Genomic DNA, 25,491 nt, shown 5'->3' on the forward strand with positions numbered 1-25,491 from the left:
TAATATTGTTCGGGGAACTTACTTGGCTTGGTATTGCTAACTTCATAGAGCTAGCTATTTATAAAGGCAGCGTTGCAGTTTACACACTTGGTAGTTGATGTTTAACTGTTTGTGCTCTTGTCTGAGGGGATTTGTGCATTTTTTAAAGTTGCTATTCACACTTCTTGTTTTTGACAGCGAGGCCGCGAATTAGCCATCATCTCAGTCTCCAGTTAGCTTAGCCTGTGAGCTAGCTAGCTAGTCGTGTGAGTGAGTGAGAGAGAGAGGGGGAGAGAGAGAGACGTTGCTGAAGTAAGGTGCTGTGCCTCGAGATGCCCGCAATGTTGGAAAAGGGTACGACAGAGATTTCAGGGAAAAGAAGAGGCAGAAACTCGGTGAACAACCCGACAAAAAGGTTTACTGCCAACGGCAACAGTAACAATTGTTGGTCAGTGATGAGGAGCACGGTAAGTGACGGGTGGTAGCAGGCCCGGGTTGGCTAATCGGGAGCAGCGGGAGGATTCCCGGTGTTGTCATGCCACTGGGTTGTAATACAGATGTCTGTTATTGAAGTTACATGTTACTTATTGTAATGACCCTGACAAGAAGTGCATTCAGCATTGGGGAAAGAAATTCCCATATTTTTACTCAAAAATAATATATTTATGGTATATTGCTTGAGTGTTTTGAAGACAGTCTTAATTAATTTGTAATGTACTTGTAATACAAAAAAGTACACTTTAATATCACTAATCAAGCATGCAATTATCTTACACAGGCATATACTTAAAGTGTACTAAATATACTTGAAGTTGTTCCAATTTAGCACATAAAAGTACACTAAATACACTTCAAGTTATGCTTTACTACAGTTTAATTACAACTAAAATATACTTAGCACAAAATTAGTTGTTCCAAAATAGCACACTTCAAGTTAACTAATCATTAACACACTTAAAGCATACTGACAATTAGTCCGACTGCAAGTATACTTAGCATATTTTTTTTCACTAGGGAAGCTGAGAAGAGCCCTGCAAAGCCTTACTGTTAGAACAATATTTCAGTTTTAAGTTTAAATATATAAATCCCACTCAAAAAAGAAACAAATTCTTCAGTAATTTCATTACCAGAGAAGTTATTGTTCATGCCACAAGAAATACTGACAATAACAAAATCAATGGGATTAACACTCAACATGCATGCGCCTACGTGTCTGATGCAATGCTACAGCCTAGTGGTTGTAAATACAAAGAATATAATTTGGGGCTGTATGCAGGATTGTGTGAAAGATTTTACTGTGGAAACGAAAGTAAGCTAAGTGAGTTCCTAAAAGATAAGTGAATTGAATGAGCAGATATCATAAATTCCCCAAAGCTGTACTTTATCTTATAACCCATTTGGTTTCAGTTTTCACAATGCTGCAGTACTGTGGTATATATTCTGATTATGAATGCGTTATCCGATCATAAGCGATCATCAAAAATCATAGCCTGAAACAAGGCTAGGATGTTTATCACGTTTAAATGTACATCCTTACAACAGAGAAACAGACAGACCCAGCCACACTCTTAACAATAAAGATGTCAGAACAGGCTGTTTGGAGAAATGCTATAGAATAACCACTGTTGGTTTCTGTAAAGCAAAATATATGAATACATGCACCATCCACTTTATTAGGAGCACATTATCTAATAAGCAAATAATGTGGCAGCAACACAATGCATAAAGTCATAGGGAAAAATGCGATCTCAGTGACTTTGGCCGTGACATAGATGTTAGCTGGTTTGACTATTTTAGAAACTGCTGATCTTCTGGGATTTTTCAGACACGACAGTCTCTAAATGAGACTGAGAATGGTGTGCGAAAAACTAAAAAAAAAAATACCTCCAGTGAGCGGCAGGTCTGTACCTTGATGAGAGAGGTCAGAGGAGAACGGCCAGACTGGTTTAAGCTGACAGGAAGGCTAACGGCTACGGTAACTCACACCACCACTCTTTGTAACTGTGGTGAGCAGAAAAGCAACTCAACATGTTGAACCTGGAGGATGGGTTAGAACAGCAGAAGTCTAGATCAGGTTCCACTCCTGTCATCCAAGAACAGGAATCTGAAGTGACACACGCACACACACACACACACTCTCTCACTGAAACTGTAGTCAAGTCCAAGATCAGGATTAGCCAAACATCGAGTCAAGACCGAGTTTTGAAGGGGTCGAGGCCAAGTCAAGATTGAATCCTAGTGAAAGTGAAACCACGTCAACACTGAGACAGAAAACCATCAAATCCTTTTTAAAGTCTTTATTTCAGTTTCATGTAAGCCAGACCATATTCTCTTGAGATTTACCCAGAATCATTCTGGTTATAGCTTTAGGCGTATAGTTGGGTTACCACTAGAAGATAACGCTAACATTTATATATTTTTACAAACTCTCAGTAAGACCAAGATCATATTGAATGAGACCAAGAGACACGTCCAAGTACAAATTCAGAGACCACGTCAATACAGAAAACAGGCCTATGGAACTATAATGTCGCAAAGTCTCATCACAACGTTTTCTGGGTATGCAACCAAACACACTTCCCGGCCAACCAATCAGCATTCACCTGAAGGCCGGGTGACACACAGCACCATAGATACACTACTACACAACACGCAGTTAGCTTTATGGAGTAAAGCGACCTAGAACGTCTCTGTTTGTCTGGATGCTGTGCTTACAAAAGTGTTACAATTTTATTGTTTGCCGTGTTTGGTATTTAGGGGAAACACAGCATGCTGCCGGTAGAGCATTAGAGACTTGAAACACTCATGAATGCAGCTGCCTGTGTGTGCGTGTGTGCGTGTGTGTGTGTGTGTGTAATAATTTGTCCCATATCATTTATGTAATTGATGAGACCTTGTGATATAATGCATATACAGTTTTTAGTCTCCCATCTGATATCAAGACAATCTGTTGCTCCTAATTACAGTGCAATGTCAGCATGTGTGTGTGTGTGTTTGTGTGTGTGTGTGTGTGTGTGTGTGTGTGTGGTATGCAGCTACGTATAAGGAGGTGTGTGGGTGTGTGGCCTCCTCACCACAAGCTGATCAAAACAAAATATAGGGCGTGGGAGAGTAGCATGGCAGCGGGTAAAGATGTGCACAGAGAGTCGTGAACTTTAATCATCAGCCTAGAGTTCGGTTACTATGCAAAAAAAAAAACAAAAAAAAAAAACGTCTGAGAATGATGGGCAAAATTAACCTCACTTACCGCACATACTTGCAAACAAATTCTCACACACTCCACAGCGACTGGGAGACAAAGATTCTTAACCACACAAGACAGATGTTATGAAACATCTGATCTGACTTTAATCTATTGACGTATATATTGACACACACACAAAAATTAAGCGCTGCACATGAGAGGATATGGGTAGTATGTGATCACACTGTGCATTGCACCCTGCTATATCCTGCAAATGAGTAGACACGTGATACCATGTAAAAAGCATGTGATCACATGGGAAAAGACTAAAACCACATGCATGACATTAACATGTGAAAATAAATGAATTGTGTGAAAAAAATCATATGAAAAATGAAATAAAAGAAATTAATGACATGAAAAAAAACCTGATGTTCTACATGTGACACATTAATATGTGAAACTAAATGAATTGGCAGACACACATCTGGGTAAGGAGAAGCCATTCCTATGCTAGTAACCTTAGCACGACCCTTTCAGCATACGCCCTACAGAGCTGGGCAGTGCCCCAAAACCACATGCATGAAAAGTCACCTGGGTTAACCTGATCGCATGTTTGTACACCATAGGAAAACCGGTACAACCCCATCATGACCTCAGATCCAGCACAACTGCCAATTCATCAACATCAACTGATCGTTATCAGTTTGTAAACGTAAATGGTGACTTCTCTTCTCATGCTAAGGTAAAGTTTGGTGTTCCGCAAGGCTCTGTTTTAGGCCCACTGCTCTTTTCTTTATATATGCTACCTCTGGGCAAAATTATTCGTAAGCATGGTATTAGCTTCCACTGTTACGCTGATGACACACAGTTGTATGTTTCAGCAAAGCCAGATGACAGACACCAGCTTAATAAAGTTGAGGAATGTGTAAAAGACATTAGAAACTGGATGCTTATTAACTTTCTCTTACTTAATTCTGACAAGACAGAAGTACTTGTACTAGGACCACATGCAGCTAGAAGTAAGCTTTCTGATTACATAATAACTCTGGATGACCTTTCTGTTTCATCATGTGCAGCAGTAAAAGACCTTGGTGTGATTATCGACTCTAGTCTTTCTTTTGAAGCTCATGTAGATAATATAACTAGGATTGCTTTCTTTCATCTCAGAAATATTGCTAAAATAAGAAATATATTGTCACTACACGATGCAGAAAAATTAGTTCATGCTTTTGTTACCTCTAGGTTGGATTATTGTAATGCCTTACTGTCTGGATGTTCCAGTAGATGCATAAACAAGCTCCAGTTAGTCCAGAATGCAGCAGCGAGAGTCCTTACTAGAACCAGAAGATATGACCACATCACCCCTATCTTATCCACACTGCATTGGCTCCCAATCAAATTTCGTATTGATTATAAAATACTACTATTGACCTATAAAGCACTAAATGGTCTCGCACCACAGTACCTGAGCGAACTTTTGGTCTTTTATGATCCGTCAAGCCTACTCAGATCAAAAGATGCAGGCTATTTGTTGGTACCTCGAATAATGCGGGCTACAGCTGGGGGTAGAGCTTTCTCATACAAAGCCCCACAGTTATGGAACAGCCTTCCACTTAGTGTTCGGGGCTCAGACACAGTCTCAGTGTTTAAGTCTAGGCTGAAAACATATTTGTTTAGTCAAGCCTTTTGTGAATAGTTTTCTTAGGTACAGGGGCAGGTCTGGAGGGTTTCACAGGCATAGAGTGTTGTGGTGAAATGGGATGTTTGGATGCTGTCGCCCCCCCACTCTCACACGTTCACTCAGGTTTGTCGACGGTGGAGTGGCTGGCTGCCTTATGTCCCAGGGTGCCCTCATGTCTGTGTTAGCTTCTGGCTCTCCCTTTCAGTTATGCTGTCATAGCTAGTCTTGCCGGAGTCCCTGCTTGCACTCTGCATGCAAAGTACATCGTGCTTAACCATTAGAGGACAAAAGCTCACCTAACAATCTCTTCCTTTCTCTCCATCTCTCTCTCTCCCTCACTCTCTGTCGAGCTACACATGCTACTTCTGAGATGCCAGTGATGCCAGTGATCCTGACCCCTTCTGCTCCTCCTCGCTGCCTGACCCATCCTGATGCCCTACTTCTGGTTGGAGTTCTCATCGGTTGAGTTCGCTCGCTGCTGCTGGGGGTGGCCCCATATGGACTGCCTGAAGAACTGTTTGGATTGCTGGGGATGGTGCCACCTGGGGGCTGTGGAGATGGCTTGGGGATCACATATGGGGAGCTGTACTGTAATGGCTTGGGACTGCGATTGCTGTAGTGGCTTTGGGGCTGCAGTTGCCACGAGCAGCTTCGTACTCAGGACTCCATCAGTGGACAGTGGATAGATTTTAACCAGCCGGACCTCTTGCAAATACTGTGATGAATTTATTGGTTGCACAATTGCACTATTTGTCCATATAGTACACAATAGAAGGGATTTATTTATAATTGCACTATCCGTTGCACCCAGATGAGGATGGGTTCCCTTTTGAGCCTGGTTCCTCTCAAGGTTTCTTCCTCATATCATCTCGGGGAGTTTTTCCTTGCCACCGTCGCCACTGGCTTGCTCATTAGGGATAAATTCACAGTGATAAATTTAAATATTTACAATATATTTTTGTGAATCCATTTATTTCTGTAAAGCTGCTTTGTGACAATGTCCATTGTTAAAAGCGCTATACAAATAAAATTGAATTGAATTGAATTAAAAGTGTGTTTTGTTATCATTCTATTGAGTACACACTACACTGTGTACGTGTATAAGGGCTTAGACAAACTCGGCTTCTGGTTAATGCTTTCGTTTGAACGTTCCTTCAGTCGAGTCAGCTAGTAAAAGCTATATTTTTACATTTGACCCTTACAGTGTGTTCCTTTAGCCAGGATAAATGCTTTACTATATCATATATCTTTTTCCAGATATCATTCTGATGCCAAAACATAACAAACAAGAAACAATGAAAACTGCGGCCTGACACAAGGCAGAGTCAATGTTACCACTGCAAAGTTGATTATTTTCTAAAAGCAGCACTTATTTATTCCTTTTATACTGCAGTCATTTGCCAAACTTAATATTTTTTATTCATTCAAGCACACATCATCATATTTTTTTAGGTTTAATGTTGCCGAATGTCAACAAGACAAGCTATTTCCTGTTACACAACAGTTAGTTGTGTTGTGTTAGTATGTTTCAAGATGTGTTCCAAGATGTGTCGCTTATATTTCATACAACTGCACTGGGACATTTCACTGTTTGTATGTAAAATTCCAACTCTAGAGATAGTTTGTTATACTGAAACCGTTACTACAGTAGAGTTAGTGACATCATCAACAGACCTGAAACCGCAACGTTCTCTGTATGTGTCGGAAAAATTTCTGATACTGGAGACTCCTTCCATAAATAATTTTAAATACACATTTCCTCACAGAACACATCAGTGATTAACAATTTCACTTGTTAAATAACACGTTTTTTTTTTTTTTTTTTTTTTTATTAATAGGCTAATGACATATTAGAATGAGCAGATTAAATATAAGCATGTTTTGACTTGGAGCTGATTTTAGAGAAAATGACTCAATTACAGATTAAATGAAAATAAATAAATAAATAAATAAATCTGTATAACACATACAATTAAATGCTACTGTTTCCAAATTATTGGCACCCATGACAAAAAAATGTGTGTGTATGTAAAGCATAACCTGACTTAATGTTAACCCCAACTCCAGAAAACAGCAATGCATGAAAAACTGCAGATGCATACTGTTGTGTTGCACTACATGCAGTTTGAATGTGATGATGCTAGGTAACCAAATATCTTTAGAATGCATAAAATCTGTCAACCCCTCCTTACAAGTTGCCATTCTGTTATTGTAAGATTGTGGCTTGTCGCACGTGACTAAGAATTGTAACCCTCTGGAGTACTGTTAGTTACTTTACGCACTCGGCTTAGTGTGAGTGTGCGTGCTTAGCTGTGGTTTTTCCTACTTTTTTAACCACTGTCTCACACTTGGTGAAATGCTTTTTGCAGCATTTGCATTACTTTTGGTCTTTTTGAACGATGTTATGTATATTCTGTGCACTGTATTTTTCCTCGTTTGTAAGTCGTCTGGAATAAAAATGTCTACGTGAGAGGAAATGGTCAAGGTAGATCTGATTTTATTCACAGGTTTGGAAAAGTTTGGTGGCTGAAATGGTGAGAAAATTGAGAAGTATATAGAATGTACTGTATACTCCTTGTTTTCCTTTTAGCTGTATATATATATATATATATATATATATATATATATATATATATATATATATAGCTAAAAGGAAAACAAGGAGTATATATATATATATATATATATATATATATATATATATATATATATATATACATACACATACACATACATACACCCACTGGCCACTTTATTAGGAACACCTATACGCATACCCGTTCACGCAATTATCCAGTCAGCAAATCATGCGGCAGCAGCACAGTGCAATGCATAAAATCAAGCAGATTCTGGGAAAGAGCTTCAGTTAATGTTGACATCAAAAATCACAATGAGGAAAAAAAGTGACTTGGCATTGTTGTTGTTGTTGCCGGAATGGGTGGGTTGTGTATTTTGCAAACCGCTGACCTCCTGATATTTTCGTGCAAACCGACTCTCGAGAGTTTACACAGAATGGTGAGACGAAATAAAAAAACATCCGCAGTTCTGCAGGTGGAAACCCCCAGCGTTGCGAGACAATAGAGGACAACGACCAGATTGGCTCGAGTTGACACGAAGGCTACGGTAACTCAAATAACCACTCATTACAACTGAGGTGAGCAGAAAAACATCTCAGAATGCCCAACACATCAAACAGATGGGCTACAACAGCAGAGCGTTCTCAAGAGCAGAACCCTGATGCTATGAATAAAGACCAGTGCACAAGATCTTACTTGTGAACATACAACCCAGTGGCATCTTCATCTGAAATGCACTGCAGTCGCAATCTGATGTACATTTTAAGTAACCGGTCAACTGGATTGCGATTCCAAATGAGTGAGCCAATACAAAACTTCCTGTTTATTTTTGTTTGTTTTTTTTTTCATATTGCCTCACTATCAGTTTAAGGTTTGTTGTCAAAGCCTTTAAACAAGAATATCAGAAAATTCTACTGACCTTCTGTGCATTTGCATTCACATTTTATATTTGTGCGTTTGAAATTGTACATCCAAAGTGATTACAAAGCATGCAGGCCAAGCAAAGAGCCAGACAATGACGATGACAAATTATGACCAGAAACAAGTGAGTGCAAGAACAAAGAGAACCACTAAACATAACGACGGGCGTAAATGCTAGTACTTTGTTATTGAATATTTTTTTTGCTATAATGGCACTTCCTGAAGTGTTTTGTTCCTCTTATACCACAGCAATTTGCCAACACAAAAATAATCTATTAAAAAACAAAACAATTTTAATGTTGTGGTAAGTTTGCAAGACAAGTTAATTCCTCTTATCACTTGCACCATTAAAAAAGCAGTCAACTCTTTTTCTTTCTCAAAGCTAATAAGACAAAAAAAAGCTGCTAGTCATGATACCGAGGAATCAGAAAGTGCAAAGACCTCCGTCCTGAAGACCCTGCCATGTCAGAAAACTTAAAGTTCCAGCTTGACTTCTGACTGCTGGCACTGGAGACTCCTTCCATAAAAAGTTAAATAATAATAATAATAATAATAATACATTTTATTTATAAAGCACTTTACATTTTAAAGAAAATCTCAAAGTGCTACAAAAAACAGCAATTAAAACCAGCTGCCAACTGAGATTAGCACAGAAATTTAAACTATATTAAATAAACATCTCCTCACAAAAACAAAACAAAACAAAAAACTATATCAACAAATCTTAAAAAAAATATATATGTGGAATGTCAATTACTATAGAAATGATAACACAGAACTACTGTCTGGAAATTAATCAACACCTTCTGACCAATCAGAGTTTAGAACATTTTAGAACATTCTAGTTTAGTTATTTCTAATGTTTAAAAATTGTGGCCTGTTATTTGTAATCCGCTAATGATTCTAAATCTCCATACACACACACACACACACATTTCCCTGTCATTCATCAACTATAGTTTTTTCCTCTATTTAAGCAGCCTAGTTTGAGATTCTTTTGTCTCTATTATTTGAGACATTACATGTCAGCCATTAAATTGTATTTACAAAGATCCTGACCTTGCGACCTAACAAACCCCTCCTCTGTGCCACCTCAAAAAGAAAAACAACTTGAGAAAGCTGTTTGACGCTGTGTATTTCCGTGCACTCAGGGTGTGTTTGATGCCACAGCATTTTTTTTTTCACAAATCCATGACGAGAAAGCTAATGTGAAAGTCAGCTGTCTAATATAAACCCATGGGGTTATTGTGAGAGTACCAAAATCATCACACCTACCCCACGTGGACACACACACTCTTTCTCACAATACTTTGGCACTGCTGATTCCCATACACAGAGGTAAGACAAACCAGTCTGCATAGCAAAAACAGTGTAGTATAGTATTTAAGATAATCTCTCTGTCTATGTCTCTTTATCTATCTCTACAAGTGACATGTTTTAAAATGCATTCAACAGTTTCAATTATATCCTCATGAATGCATTTGTTCTTGGAAAATGTAGAACATTATATATTTACATAGTCTGTAGTCATGAGAGATATTTTCTTGAAGTCCATGTTATTAAGTTATCTTTGATTTTGTCTGCTCTCTACTGCAGTGCTTTGTTTAGATGTTACATATTTCAATTTAAAATTAAAAGTTGGCATTTTTGAATTAGCAAATTCCAATGCATTTCCTTTTACATGTTAATGCCATTTTTGTGTTTTAAAAAATAAATTAATAAATAAAAATCCATCCAGCATTTAAATAAAAAAAAAAGATAAATGCACGAGCACTTAAATTTCAAGCAAAAATTTGTCTTGCCTTTGTTTCACTTTGTTAAAGGGTTATGTTGTTGGATTTGATCAGGAATTTAATTAAATTGATTCTTTTCCTATAACATTGCATTCTGAAGTGTTATATTCCTCTAAAACCACAGCAATTTGCTGATGCTAATTATTTTTTTTTATTGATTTAAGAATATCATGTTGTACTTTTTATCCATTTATACTTATGGAATGTCTGTGAAACAAGTTAGTTCCTGTTATCACTTATGAAAAATGAAAAATACACTCAACAGCTGCAGAAACTGAAGTACAGGTTGTTTAATTAATGTCTAATTTATTTTTATATGTTGACCTAATGAACAAAATAAATAACAGCTTGTCCTCATGATACTTCTTGCTCTTGCACTTGCTAATTTTTGCTCTAGAAAACCAAATTAAGTAAGTAAGTAAGTAGGGAGCAAGTAAGTAAATAAGTAAGTAAGTAGGAAGTAAGTAAATAAATAAATAGGGAGTAAATAAATAAATAAATAAATAAGAACATAAGTAAGTAGAGAGTAAGTAATTATGTAGGGAGTAATTAAGTAAATAAGTAGAGAGTGAGTAAGTAAGTAAATACATAGGGAGTAACTAAATAAGCAAATATGTAAGTAAGTAAGTAAGTAGGGAGTAAGTAAGTAAGTGAGTAAGTAAGTAAATAAGTAAATAAACACTTGTTAAAATAAAATAAATTAAAAATACTTGAATTAGTTCATTACAATTTAAAGGCTTTTTTATTTTCTATTTGAATTAATGTCAAGTGTTTACATTGGAAATATTTTCAATAAAAACTTGTGCATTTGAATTACCACACTATTAAAAGGACACTCGTGGAAACTGGCCTAGTCATGCAAAATAATATAATACACCATTATCATTTCAAAATTCTGGATTTTGACATTTTCAGCAAATTTAATACCACCGATGGAAAAACGACCACAGACCAGGCTGTAAAATAGAAAAGTGAATACAGCCAAAAGCCTTTAAAGCACAAAAGAAAGCGTTTATTTTATTTTATTTTATTTTATTTATGTATGAACGGACAATTTATAACCAGTTTTGGAGGCTAATAAATAATAATAATAGGCTAATTTGAAATGTGAAGACAATTAAAATGGAGATCTTTAAGAATTCATTTTATCTTATTGTTTTATTGTCTTTTTTCCATTTATATTTCTGAACAAATTTAGAAAGGAATATATTTAGACGTTAAACAGGCCTGGATTAGATTATAAAATAATACTTATAAAAAACATCTGTTATGCCCAAAAGAAAAAAAACCACTCGAAAATATTTGCAGTATATTTTAAAATGGTATTAAAGTGTATTAATAGTACCACTCAATTATTTGTGCACAGTAATTTTTATTTGACTTAATAATATATTCTGTTATTGGTCAGATCTAGGCTATTGGATATATATTAGAATAAAATAAATTTAATATTTAGTCATTAAAACTTTAAAACTTACCAAACTGATGTAGGTTATAGACATAGTATTTTGGTAAATTTACAGATCATTTTAAATTCCTTCATCACACCAGATCTCTTTATATTTGTCAAATTAAAAACACGTACCTGTCAAGTGTGCTGGCCTTCCAACCGGGTGGGGCACGCACACTGGTCCATAGCTACTATAGCCTATATAATGAATCCTTTTCAGTGACTATTCTTCATGATCAGAGCATCACTGCCGTTTATTTCTGAGCAAATGAAACAGTTTTTGAGTTTTTAAACCTCTCTTAAAGAGACTCTGGCACGCAATATGACTGAAAACGCGAAAGAGTAATCATCTCGAGAGGTGTTTTCACATCGGCGGCTGCACGCGATGCTTTGCCTTATGAGTCCAATATCCAAGCCCACGCTCAACTCAGCTAGGATTTCGTGCAACTGCAAACCACGAGAAACACCTGAAAAATATGGTGACTGTTTGTTTTGACGGTTACCATGGCTTTGTTATGTTTTTCTCTTATATTATTAGACCAAATTAGAGATCACTGGGTTAAAAAGCAGACAAAACTGTGACATTCGGCTGTTTTTGAAGGGACATGTGCACACACCTGTGCATTCATCTGAAAATAAATGGTCCTGGGGTTGAGGGATATTCATTTTTTTTTTTTATAGTATTTTAAATCTGGATCAAAAATGGTCCAATGCAACTAGTTCTTGTCCCGCATTTCAGCAGTACACTCTCATACACAAAGCACTTTTCTGTATCATTGTCGGTGGTATCATCATAGATACATCCTTTTGTACTTTTAGTATGCATCTGTTACCTGGGAAGGTACATGTGATTTAGTTTTAATTAGCATTTAGAGTAAAGCTTCCTTAAGGACCAATAAATATTTTCAAACATTAAAGATACATATTCTCGGATGAGTGGAATCTTCAGCCATTTTTCAAAGGCTGTCAAGAAATCTGTAGAATCAATAAAGGTTGGTTCCATCATCATCAGATGAAGAAAAAAAAAATGTATGCGCTTATTCTGTTGTTACACTATGGCCAAAAGTTTGCAGACATCTGACCATCACACCTGTATTTAGACCTTCCCCAAAGTTGGAAGCACACAGTTGTGTAGAATGTCTTTGTGTGCTGTACCATTACAATTTCCCTTCACTGGAACTAAAAGGCCCAAACCTGCTCCAGCATGTCAATGTTCCTGTGCACAAAACAAGCTTCATGAAGACAGGGTTTGCCAAGGTCGAAGTGAAAGAATGCTGACTGCACCACAGGCTTCCTCACCCGACCTCACTAATGCTCTTGTGGCTGAATGGGCAAATCCCCACAGCCACGCTCCAAAATCTAGTGGAAAGCCTTTCCAGAAGCATGGAGGTTATTATAACAGCAAAGGGGGACTAAATCTGGAATGAGATGTTCAAAAACCACACATGGGTGTGATGGTCAGGTGTCCATAAACTTTTGGCCATATAGTGTATATTTATGTGTATATTTATATTTATATGCGTTCGATTTGCCACTATTATCCAGCTCCAGAGAGCTGTCTTATAAAATTAAAAACGAAAAATAAAAAGCCAATAAATTAACATTTGTGCTAGAAAAGGGTGAAATGTTATAGGACAAATTGAAATGTCCATAATTCTACAAAGCATTTTGTAGAAATTCATTTTAAAACTTTTAATTCTTTTTAAAACTCATGTTTTAAAATTCATTTTGTTAAATAAAAGGAAATGTAGACAGTTTTCTTTCCTATCTAACTATCATTTTTTCTTTATCAGGTATCAAACGGATACCTAATAATTTCTCGCCTGTTTCGCAACACCACGAGCAAAACCTCAGCTCTGGTTTTTGTTCACAAGCTAGTTGGGGTAAATCCCTGTCCACTTAAGGTTGTCTGTCTAGTCAATGATAGTAACATTATGGACTTTTTAAACAGATTCATGAAACTCTTCGTGATATATACATGACTCATTATCACAGACATCAGTATCTGACCTTTTTTTGGAGAACTTTCTTCTCAGCTTTTGTTTATAGAAATAAATTTTTATTTCATTATCAGTTCAAGCACCTCTTTGCATTTCAAATGACTATGCCTGAGGTGAAAGTTTAGGCTGAAGGGAATTTTTTGGTATTGCAAATGCAAAGGAGTGACAATAAAGAGTCTGTCACTATAACATAAGGCCATTCAGTAATTCTCAGTTTGGAAAAAAAAAGACCACATGAAAACCACACCACCTTCCCAGCTAAAGTCCTTATCCCTTAGTTAATAGTGATGAAGTTTTTGCTCAAACTGCACTAAGATTGCCTTTGCTCCAGAAGCCTCCACAGATCTTAGTCTGGTTTTACAAGACAGTGGTACATAGATTTTTCCTCTGCTGCACCCCCCTGATAAACTTATCACTCCTTGCACTATTAACATTGTTGGCCTCACTGTTGGTCTCACTCTAAATCCTCAGATTTGCACACTTCTAAGGTACTTACTTATTTCCTAGATATTCCAGCAGAATGTAATTCTGCACCACTTTTCCCTCCAAATTACATACAAATGTTGAACTGCCCAGCCTTACTCCTAGAATTGGCTGTTCACTTTGATGTCGCTGGCTTTTATAAGTTCGTGACCCATGCTACTGGAACGTTTCCACATGTCGAGGATACTTGGATTTGGTTTTGGTATTGCTGAATCTTGTTCTTGCTGTCCTGACTACCATTTTCCATCTGGCAATGGACTACTCAAATTCCTGTCTACCCTGGTCACCAAAGCTACTGACCTCAGGGTCCACCCTGATCACTGCTTAATTAGATATATTTTGTTCAGAGTATGTTACGTTTACCTCAATTGGCTGACACCTTTATCCAAAGTTACATACAATCGACACAGCAGACAACTGAGCAGTTGGGAATTAAGGGCCTTGCTCAAGGACCCAACCATGGAAGCTTGGCAGTGCTGGGATTTGAAATGACAACCTTCCTTTCAGTAACCCATTGACTTAACCACTGATCTTTGCTTGCAAGTGTAGCCAGAAGATTTTTGACACCCCATCTGCTAGATCTTACTAAACATTCATGGTTTAATCAATGTCAATTTTTGTGCACCTTCTTGATGACTTCCTCAACACTGGATAACCTAATTATCCCCCAGACATAGCCTTTCTCTGTGGATTTCAGCCTTCTGTCATTCTGGCATTCTGCTGAAAAGAGGGCTCCTACACCTCTTTGGAATTTCTCACCATCTCTCTAGAGACTCTCCTTCTAGGACATCCCTTCCTCAAGCCAAGCTTGCCCACTGTGCTCTTGTGTCCTCAAGCTTGTTTGGCCTCCTTTGATGCTATTTTTCTCCTGGGCCATCTCAACTGTGCAATCTGCATAATTCCACAAGGTTGTTCATCATTTCCCACCTTCTCACCGTTGTTGCATAGCTGCCTGGACAACACTTTCCTCATAGAAACTCCATTTTGGCTTCTTGTCCTTCGGAATTGGAATGCCACCTCCTTCTTCTACCTGGATGTGCTGACCTTGCCTAAAGACTTGCAACTCTTTTCAGATGCTACTCTGTACATTGGTTTTATTTCTACAGCAGTTGTTGGTTTGCTTCCTGCTGAATTAAATCCCTTGCATCTTGAATTTTGTGGGAGCTGCTACATCATTATTGCTGCCCTTGTAGGCATGACAGACTGAGTAGACATCTTTACCATTCTAGATTCTTTTAGTGTCAGTTGAACCTGTATAGAAATTACAATTATAAAACTGTGAAACAAACAGGTAGAATAATGATTAAATTGAATAAAAATGTGCAAGGTAAAAATAATAAAAATAAATGCAAAATAAATTTTCAATAAGCACCATAAGGTTACCTGCCAAAGTGGCTATCAGTGTGTTTTTCAATGCATTATGAGTTATTGATACTGCTGCTTTCCTTCAACAAGAAAAATTGGACTTGTGGAATCTTGTTTGATTAATTAACAATTTATTTTAACAATCTACCTTGTCATTTAAATGCTAATTCAAAACCCATCTCTTTGTTTAAACTTAGTGTTCAGCTGAATTGTGTACCAACCATTTTGTTTGTGTACACACTTTTCTGATATCTATCTTGTTTTGTTCATTGAGTTCATCTGATACTTTGAATTCTGCCCATGACCTGGATTTATCTGCTTTGTTCAACAAAACCCTGCACTTGCATTAAAACGCTGTCTGTGTCTGACACCTTGAGCTTGGGAATGGCACTATATAAATTTAAACTGATGATTATGATTTTGATGATGATAATTAATTAATTACATTAGTTTAAACATAAAACAATAAATGGTAGTGGTTTTACTACAAAACTACAAAAAAAATTTGTGTATATGAATTTACCCTGGATTGCAGCAGTAACACAATAATAAAGATTTATGCTTCATTAAATGATGTATACAAATGATACAACTATGTATCTCTCTCTCTTTCTGTTTCTCTGTCTCTCTCTCTCTCTCTCTCTCTCTCTCTCTCTCTCTCTCTCTCTCTCTCTGTTTAAGAGCAATGTATGGAAACAGCAACTATGAGACCTCCACCTTTGGAAACGTCACCCCGGACTATATCTATGATTATGGAAACTGCACAGGTGACTTCAGGCCTGACAAAATAATATCTGCTAATGTCATTTGTGGCCAACAGGGTGCAGCGGTTTACCATCCAACCCTCCCTCAATCAGCACGTTTTCATACTATTTGTTGCATACATGTTAAATTTTGGTAGTGCTATGAATTACGTCTGGGTTTTTTTTTTGTGTGTATAGTGCTGAACTGTGAAGAAATTAGGACTTTGCCACTGATTCCATATAGTCCATCTACATTTAGTATTCTGTAGTAGTACTTGACATTGGTTTACTTTGATATGCCTATATTAAGCAAAGCATTGCAAAGTTAGTCTTTTTCTACATCAGAATAGTTAAAGAGGATTTTAGAGATGATTTGATTTGAATTAGAGATTATTATTTTGGTAATCAAACTCTCTCTTTATCACTGCAATACAGGCAACTACTGCGATCTTAATGTAATTGAGATTTGTGAGCCAGATAACAGGCAAGAGTTGACCATCATGGCTGTTCAGGTCACGGTCTTCCTCATCGCCTTCTTCCTTGGTGTAATTGGGAATAGTTTGGTGATTGCCACGTTCACCAAGTATCGGCGCCTCCGTCTGCGCTGCATGACTGATGTCTTCCTCTTCTATCTTGCGATTTCTGACCTGCTGCTGCTGCTGACTTTGCCACTGGAGACCAGCGAAATCATCATCGGCTCCTGGAAAGTTGGAAACGAGCTGTGCAAGCTAAACCATGGCCTCTGTGCCATCAACACTTACGGTGGCTTGTTGTTGCTAGCGTGCATCAGCATAGATCGCTACCTGCTTGTAGTACGAGCCAGGACTGCTCAGGCGCTACGTCCAAGTATGCTATGCTACAGTAAGTTGTCTGCGATTGCCGTGGCAGTGACCTCCATCGTCCTCAGCCTGCCAGAACTAATATCCACCTCTGTGCATCAAAGTTCGTTGAGGTGTGAGTACGTAGGAAATGAGGGTGACAATGGGAGGGTAAAGATGTGGGCACGTGTGGCAAAGATTACAGGTTTCTGCGTGCCATGCATTGCCATGCTGGTGTGTTACAGCATCATCAGCTACGTGTTGATGCAAGGCCGGGGAAAATGCTTTCGCAGACAGAAGACACTGCGACTCATAGTAGCGCTGATACTGCTCTTCTTGCTGTTCCAGCTGCCGTACGCCATGGTGCTGTCTCTCCGATTGTTCATGTCCGATTATTCATGTAAACTGTGGAATGACATTCACCTGGCCGAGGATGTCACCCGCAGTCTTGCTTACGTCCGTTGCTGCCTCAACCCCCTGCTCTATGCCCTTGTGGGAGTAAGATTCCGGAATGATGTGATGAGGTTGCTGATTGATTGCAGTTGCATCTGTCCTTATCTCTCACTTGTGACATCAAAACTGGACTATGGAAGCTCAATGACTCCCTCATCCCCTCCTCCTACTAGTACTCTCATGCCCTTCTCTGATGTTTATTCACCTAAAATTTTACCTGACACTGCCAAGATCGAAAATCCTGCAGGTATGCCACAGGTTGTGATCATAGAGTCATATTCCCCCAACATATTTTTCCCTTCTGATTTCCCGAACTCACAAAAACCTGGGGACATTGTTGTTTCAACCTATACCTGCCAGTAAACTCTTCTTTTTGACGATATACAACTTTTTGCATAGGGTATGTAAATAATAAAACATACTTGGGGTATGCTCTTTAAGGAAATAATCAGGCTGGAGTTACTGTTACTACCCTGAAGTTGATTATATTCCAACAATAGCACATCCAGAAGTGTTTTATACCACAGCACATCTGTGTTAATGTTCACAGACCAATTAATTCCTATAAAGTGAGCGTTATAACAGCTGTAAGCTATCATTCTCTCATCAGCTTGTCATGTTACCAAAAAAGCGGAAAGTCCTCTGTTCTGAGGACTTTCCCATGGTGGAAAACAGTCTGTTACATTATGCGCTGACACTGGAGACTCCTTGCATAAATGTTAAATGTCACCTTACAGAAAACATCATGTATATTATTTGGCTTAAATCCAATCCAATCAAGTCCATGAGTAAGTTGTTACTATAGAAAGGATAAGCACATTAGTATAAACTTGTGATATGCCTTAGAGCTGCTGCTGAATGAATGAATCAACATTTTCACACTGATCACAACTGACTCACCACCACTGTGGTATAAAACATTTTAGCTGAGTTTCTGAGTTTCTGTTTCTGCCATGAATTGTGTATTAAAATTGAATGCATCTTTTTTCCTTTATAGAGTAGAAAATTGTATTATAATAAGATCTAGTTACTTGTTATATGTTTCAGCCTTATCTCTAATACTTAATGCAGCTTTTTACATTTTATATTCATCTTCTCATATATATATATATATATATATATATATATATATATATATATATATATATATATATATATATATATATATATATATATAATTTTATTAATCTACTACAGCTATTACATACTAATGTTATAATAATTCAGAGTGAGTGGTGAATGTGTTTCTTGTAAATGCTTCTGGAATGAGTAATTAGAATGAATTTAAAACCATTAAACACACATGATACACAAATACATCAGTATCTTTTTTGAAATAAGGAACCAAAAAACGTGGTTCTCTTTAAATGAAGCCTCATATTGCTTTCCCTAATTAGCTAGCCGTTCTGCCTGCCACATTTGCGTAATGTTAGAAGCCAATTAAAAAGCAAACAAAAGCACTTTGTTCTTGTCATTTTCAACCTCAAAGAGCTCAAGTTGGTTTTCGTGATTAGTGAACAAGTCCCTCACGTTTGCAAAATGGATTACACCAATTTGACAAACAAGAGCATCGACTGTGGTTTCAAGGGTAAAGTGTGGCATTATCCCAGTTCAGTATGGACATTTCCAGTTCAAGTTTTCACAAAGGAGATTCACAGAAACCCACATGTAGATTTAGACCTCTAATGAAAAAGCCAAAGGGAATAACAAGAAAACACTCCACGAGAAGAAAGAAACCTTGAGAGGAACCACTCAAAAGGGAACCTATCTTCGTTTAGGTGACACAGGATAGTGGGATTATAAATCATTCTACGGGTGTAGAAGAGAAAAGACACACAGTACTAAGTAATAACAGTAGAGGGCATAATTGCACCAATTGCACCACCTGTAAAATCACTATTACTATGTACTTTGCACTGTACTATAAAAAACTGTCAACCCCATCAACACAGATTTTTCATCAACATATTAAACCTATTCAAATATTAGGCTTAAATGTGTACAACAATATCTTGGATATTTGTTAGAGCCAAACAGCTTTTTAATGAAAAAGCTTTTTCCTTGAAATTTCCACTGAGAGAATTTTTCTTGAAATTTCCACTGAGAGGAACTAAATTTCCACATTAGGTCCAAGCTGACATTATTTATAGCTCAATTATTTATATACTGAAATCTGGATTAAACCTCAATTAATTAAAGTGAAGGGCATGTATGTAGTAATATTATATTTCTGTCAGGAAATGGCTGAATATGTTAGAAATGTATTCAACAATTGTTAATGACAACATGAAAACAAAACAAAATTTTAAAAAATAGACAAGATACCCCCAGACATAAATAAGGATTAGGTTCACATTCAAGAAGCTAATCTGAGGGAATTCTGCCCTATTTTAATGCATTACATATAATTGTAATGATAGTTTGGTTGGGGAACCCATGAGCCCAAACCTTGTGTCTTCTACTAATAAAAACAACTTTCATTTTTAATTTTTACTTTATTTTTTTGTTTCAAAACTGTTTCAAAACTTCTCTCAAAGTCATTACCTTGAAATAATTTGCCTATTTTTTTCAGAGGAGGAAGATTCATAACAGTGGCATCCATATCAAATGCAAAGTAATTATTAACCATATTTAGTGGTTATGCTAAAAATGACAGAAAATCCACCCACCCTCCCAATTTTCATGCAAATCTAGAGCCTTTAAAAGATCTGTGTAGAACCCTACAACAAAGTTTTTCTAAACTGTATTTTGAACCTATATAACAAGATAAAACCCAAAGAAACCTTTTCTCAGAGTGTCAGTGATTTTTGTAGAGCAGTAACATCTTAATTCGGATATTCCAGATGTTTTTGGGGGTTTCAGTCCACCATCCTGGCAGTGACCGAGCATTACATCTAGCTGAATTTTCCAAATAATCACAACTTGACTTGACTATGAAGTGAAAGTTTGGAAAAAGAGGTTTGGATATACGGCTTTCACGCAACACCGGGATAGAGCAAAATAAAGTGACTGCAAAATAAAGTGACTTATACAGGTTCAGTTTTTCACCAAGCATTCAGATTGCGTGCAAGAATGAGACTTGGTAAACCTTGTTACGTGGAAATACTGCATGTCATATACTGGTTTTTAACATTCATTTCTGTACTTCAGAGAGATTCAGATTCGATAGTTGTATTTCATCCTTTTTCATTAGCATACTTAGTAGTCAGTTTAATAGTCATTTCCTTCTTTCCTAGCCTTCTTTATTCGTTGCATTGCGTGACTAATTTTGAGAAAGATTAACCCCAGTGTCAATGAAAAAAAAAACCATGCAAAAACAGAGAAGTCAAAGAGGGGCATAAGAAGGTAAAGAGGGCACAGGAAAAGGAAATCATACCCAGCAACCTTCAAACTTTGCATGCTTCTCAGTACTCCATTTTGAGAATTTAAGCTCTTTTTTTTAAAATATAAATTACACTGTTTTGAACCCATCTATTTTCAACATAATATGATTTTAGATAAAATATGATTTTTTGAGGTTTCTTCAACTTACAGTTACACTCAGTCATTAAACATGATCCAACAACCATCCATGAAGGACTAATGAGCAACAAAAGACTAAAGGTTGCCTCGTAAACATTCAGTTTGGAAGAAATATAAAACCTTCAAGTTATTTATCAACAGCAAGTGCCACAAATCATGAGAAAAAAAATCATAAAGGTCAAAGAACAGATTGTTGTAATTCATTTATGAACTGTTTCATTTACTCAGAGCTAGAGAGAGTACTTTGTGGTCTTCCTCATGGTAGTAATAATACCATCAGGCTAAAACTCTGTTAGAGAGGAATTATTACAGCAAGAAAACAAAGTGAAAGGATGTTTTTCATCAGTAGTCTTCAGTGTTCCTTTAAAGACAGGTAGTATCTTGGATGTTCTCCAGTCAGGGCAAGTTCATTCCACCACCTACACATGAAGAGAAAAGTCTCGATGCAGGGTTGCTTGAAGTGAAAAAGCCGAGTCTTGATAAAGACAAGAAGTGAACACGGTGCGGAGTGGGGGTGGGGTGGTGAATGCTTTGGGTAGGTGGGGATTTTGTACCATATAAAACAGCAGATGTTTCCTGGATGCACACAAACCTTTAAGCATTTACAGACAAACACTGAAATCTTCTCAATATGACTCAGTTGTCAGATGCCACTTGGCATAAGATCAGTATTACCCAGCAATGTTTGAAAAAACTACAATTTTGTAGCGGTCCTATTATTTGCAGAAGCAAAGAGATTCACAAATATGATTCTGACTTACAACTGATGATTACAATGAAAATATCTTGCTTGCTTGAAATTCTAAATTTTACAACAAAGAGAATTACTTATGGACTTGGCTGTTACTACGGTTACGGTCATGTCTTGACTGCCCTTCATGTTACTGAAGATGCAGCAAACTCAGAAATACTCTGCACTTTCTCTACTGAAAACACTGCTCTGATCTATAAAGATTGCTTTACCAAATCTTGTAACACTGATCCAGATCGAGATCAGATTTTATTAAACTGCTTGGTGATACTACTCCACCTGGTGATGGTCTACAAAATCAGATTGGTAAAATGAATGAAAATGAAAATGTATACTTTTACACTTCAACCCCTGATGGGAATTTCCAGAAGCAGGAGGGTAAAATCTTTCGTCTGAATTTAAACATGAAGGCAAAAATGTGCACTGATGCATTTGTAATATCTGTAGCAGGTAAACCTGGAGACAGCGGCTCACCTGTTTATAACGCTAAAGGTGAACTGATTGGCTTATATTGGGGTAGCTCTACATGCCCTGGCACCCCTGAATATGGCCACTGTTCAGGAATTTCTCCACAGTTTTTACCCTGGGTCTAAGCACCAGTGTCTGTGAACAACTGTGAACCCTACAACAAAGTGCTTGCAAAGTATATCAGAAAGAGTTCCAGAAAAAAAAACTATTTAACATGCTGAAAACCCAAGTGATGATATTAAAACTCAACAGTAAACATTATAACTGCATCATGGTCTTCCACCGAAAGAATTCAATATTCCAGATGTTTTACGGTTATGAATACGACTTCTTAAGTTCAGAGATGTACTGACATTTTAAAACACAATACTTCAGAGAGAATCAGATTTGCTAGTTTTATTTTGTTCTTTTTCATTAGTATAATTAATATAGTCATTCCTTCCTTCTCAGCCTTGTTTATTTGTTCTATACTGTATGGCTACTTTTGAGAAAGATTACCCCCAGTGTCAGTGACAAAGCAATGGAAAAAACAGAGATAGCAAAGAGCAACATAAGAAGATAAAGAACACACAGGAAAAGGAAACCATACCCAGCAACATTCAAATCTGCATGCTTCTCACTATGCCATTTTGAGACTTGTACACTCATTTAATTTTTAATAAAAAATTACTGTTTTGAACCCATCTATCTTTTGTCATCATTGAGGTTAATATGATTTTATTCTCTTATTAGTAAACCTTGTGAAAGTATAGTTTAAGCCCCTTTAAAGCTTAAAATGAGTAAAAAAATGTCTGGAAATAGGTTTAATAATCTTATATTTGGTTTATGGTAATCTTATAATAGGAAATACTAGATAAATCTGACTATATTCAAGATAGTTTCACTTGGTAAGAGGTCATGTTTTGCATTTGTAAAAAAAAAAAAAAATCAGAAAGGTCAAACACCAGATTGTTGTAGTTAGTGTATCACCTGTTTCATTCACTCAAAGCTAGAGTGAGTACTTTGTGGTCTCAAATAAAAACATCCTCATGTTAGTAATAATGGGGTCAAAAAAGAGAAGTCTTGATACAGGACTTCTTTGTATGTTGAGGTGAGTCAAGTTGAGCCATGCCTGATGCTTTAGTTAAACATGGTGCAGGGGGAAGTTATAAATGCCTTCACGTAGGAGGGGTTTTGCATTTTTTTTTTTTTTTTTTGCATTTCGCTCTCTTGCTGCCATCTGTTGAAAGATGATTGGCTGGCAACTGGTACAGCTTATATGAAAACATTTGGTTCCGGGTTCTTCCCACCAGTCCACGACGAAGAACAACAGTAGAAGTGGTAAGTGTCTTCAGAAGTTTTTAAACAACTTTCTGTAAACACTGAAATTATGTAAGAAATAACACACGACAAACCATGCTTAGGAGCTTGCTTTGTGTTTGATTCAGTGATTGGATTGTAAAAATAGTCTATTATGTTGTTACTTTATATTGCATATAATTTATAACTTACTATAAATGTCTAACTGGTAACAAATAATAATAATAATGGTGATGATGATGATGTGTTAGTCTTAGTATGTTTCTTTTTAATTTACAGGTTTTCTGGATGCACACAAACTTTTACAACATTAACAAAATAATTCTCGAGATGTCTCAGTTTTTGGACGCCACTTGGAATAAGAAGAGCATTATACAGAAATGTTTGAAATTTTTTTAATTAACCAATGGTCCTATTATTTACGAAAATGGAGAAGTTCAAGAATATGTTCCCAACATGGAACTGACGATTACAAAGGAAACACTGTGCATAATACTAATTATTGATTATCCAAAAAACAGAATTACAAATGGGTGTGGCTGCTATTACGGTTACGGTCATGTCTTGACTGCCTTACATGTCATTAAGGATGCATATAACTCAGAAATGCTCATCTTTTTCTCTACTGGAGACACTGCACTGATCTATAAGTCTGTCTTTACAAAATCGTGCAACACCAACGTAGATCAGGATCAGGGTTTTATTAAATTACTCGGCAATACTACTCCACTTGGTGATGGTCTACAAAATCAGATTGGTAAAATGAATGAAAATGAAAATGTATACTTTTATATTTTAACCCTCAATGGGAATATTCAGAAGCAGGAGGGTAAAATCCTTCGTTCGAATTCAAGCATGAAGGCACAAATGTGTACTGATGCATTTGTAATATCTGTAGCAGGTAAACCTGGAGACAGCGGCTCACCTGTTTATAACGCTAAAGGTGAACTGATTGGCTTATATCGGGGTAGCTTTACATGCCCTGGCACCCCTGAATATGGCCACTGTTCAGGAATTTCTCCACGGTTTTTACCCTGGGTCTAAAAGGTATATTCGTATTTTGCAACTAGATTGCAAAATAATAAATCAAAAATGAATAATTCAATGAAAATTCAACAAGGACATCCGTGAAAATCATAATTCAACAAGAATTCAACAATGAAATCTTTGAAAAGAATAATTCAAAGGAAATTCAGCATTGAAAACAATGGCAATGAAAATTCAGTGAAAAATTCATGATTTATGAGGAGGGACCCAAAAATTTGTGTTATAAATCTTAATCCCTTTAATCCTTTATTCCCCTTCAAAGTACTCTCCTTGTGATGCAATACACTTGTCCCAGCTTTACTCCCATTCCTGAAAACATTTCAACAGCAAAATCAAAAACACAACAGCAAAATGCAATGATTTCTGAGTACGCAACGAAATCGATGTACTCTGTGAAAATGATTAAATGAAAGTTCCACAAGGACATCTGGAAAAATCATAATTCAGTCAGAATTCAACAGTAAAATCACTGAAAATGATAATTGATTGGACATTCAACAGGGACATCTGCAAAAATCATAATTCAATGAGAATTTAACAGTAAAATCTCTGAAAATGATAATTAATTGGACATTCAACAAGGACATCTGCAAAAATCATAATTCAGTGAGAATTCAACAGTAAAATCTCTGGAAATGATAATTCAACGACAATGATAACAATGATAATTTCAACAACAATGAAAATTCATTGAAAAATTCAAGATATGTCTGTGTGTGTTTTGTGTGTGTGTGTAAGAGAGACAACAAAATCTACAACCTTTTTTTTTTAAATAAAAAAATCAACAACTTTGCCTTTGTGTGTAATTTCTTATGTACAAAGTCACAAACCATGCATTTTGACTAAATTCACTGAATTAAAATTAAATCAAAGTTCTCAGCTCTTAAAATAGGGTCTAAATCTTTAAGACTAAGTTAAAAACTTGTTTTATTTAGTCAGGCATTTTGCTAAATAG

General features: G+C 36.6%; 1 protein-coding gene across 1 annotated transcript; it reads left to right on the plus strand.

The window, feature by feature from the left end:
- The first annotated feature begins 9,588 nt into the window (after positions 1–9,588).
- On the plus strand, positions 9,589–18,515 carry ccr10 (chemokine (C-C motif) receptor 10). Its single transcript, XM_026926772.3, has 3 exons — positions 9,589–9,682; positions 16,117–16,202; positions 16,614–18,515. Exons 2-3 carry the CDS (start codon positions 16,121–16,123, stop codon positions 17,810–17,812), a joined length of 1,281 nt encoding a protein of 426 aa, XP_026782573.1. The 5' UTR covers positions 9,589–9,682; positions 16,117–16,120; the 3' UTR covers positions 17,813–18,515.
- The last annotated feature ends 6,976 nt before the right edge of the window (positions 18,516–25,491 follow it).

Source organism: Pangasianodon hypophthalmus, chromosome 1 (genome assembly GCF_027358585.1).
Source record: "Pangasianodon hypophthalmus isolate fPanHyp1 chromosome 1, fPanHyp1.pri, whole genome shotgun sequence".
NCBI classification, from domain to species: domain Eukaryota; kingdom Metazoa; phylum Chordata; class Actinopteri; order Siluriformes; family Pangasiidae; genus Pangasianodon; species Pangasianodon hypophthalmus.

Coding starts and splice junctions, on each gene's coding strand:
- ccr10 (XM_026926772.3), top strand. CDS start 16,121: ATGTATGGAAACAGCAACTATGAGACCTCCACCTTTGGAAACGTCACC. Junction 16,203..16,613: donor TGATTATGGAAACTGCACAG/GTGACTTCAGGC, acceptor ACTGCAATACAG/GCAACTACTGCGATCTTAAT.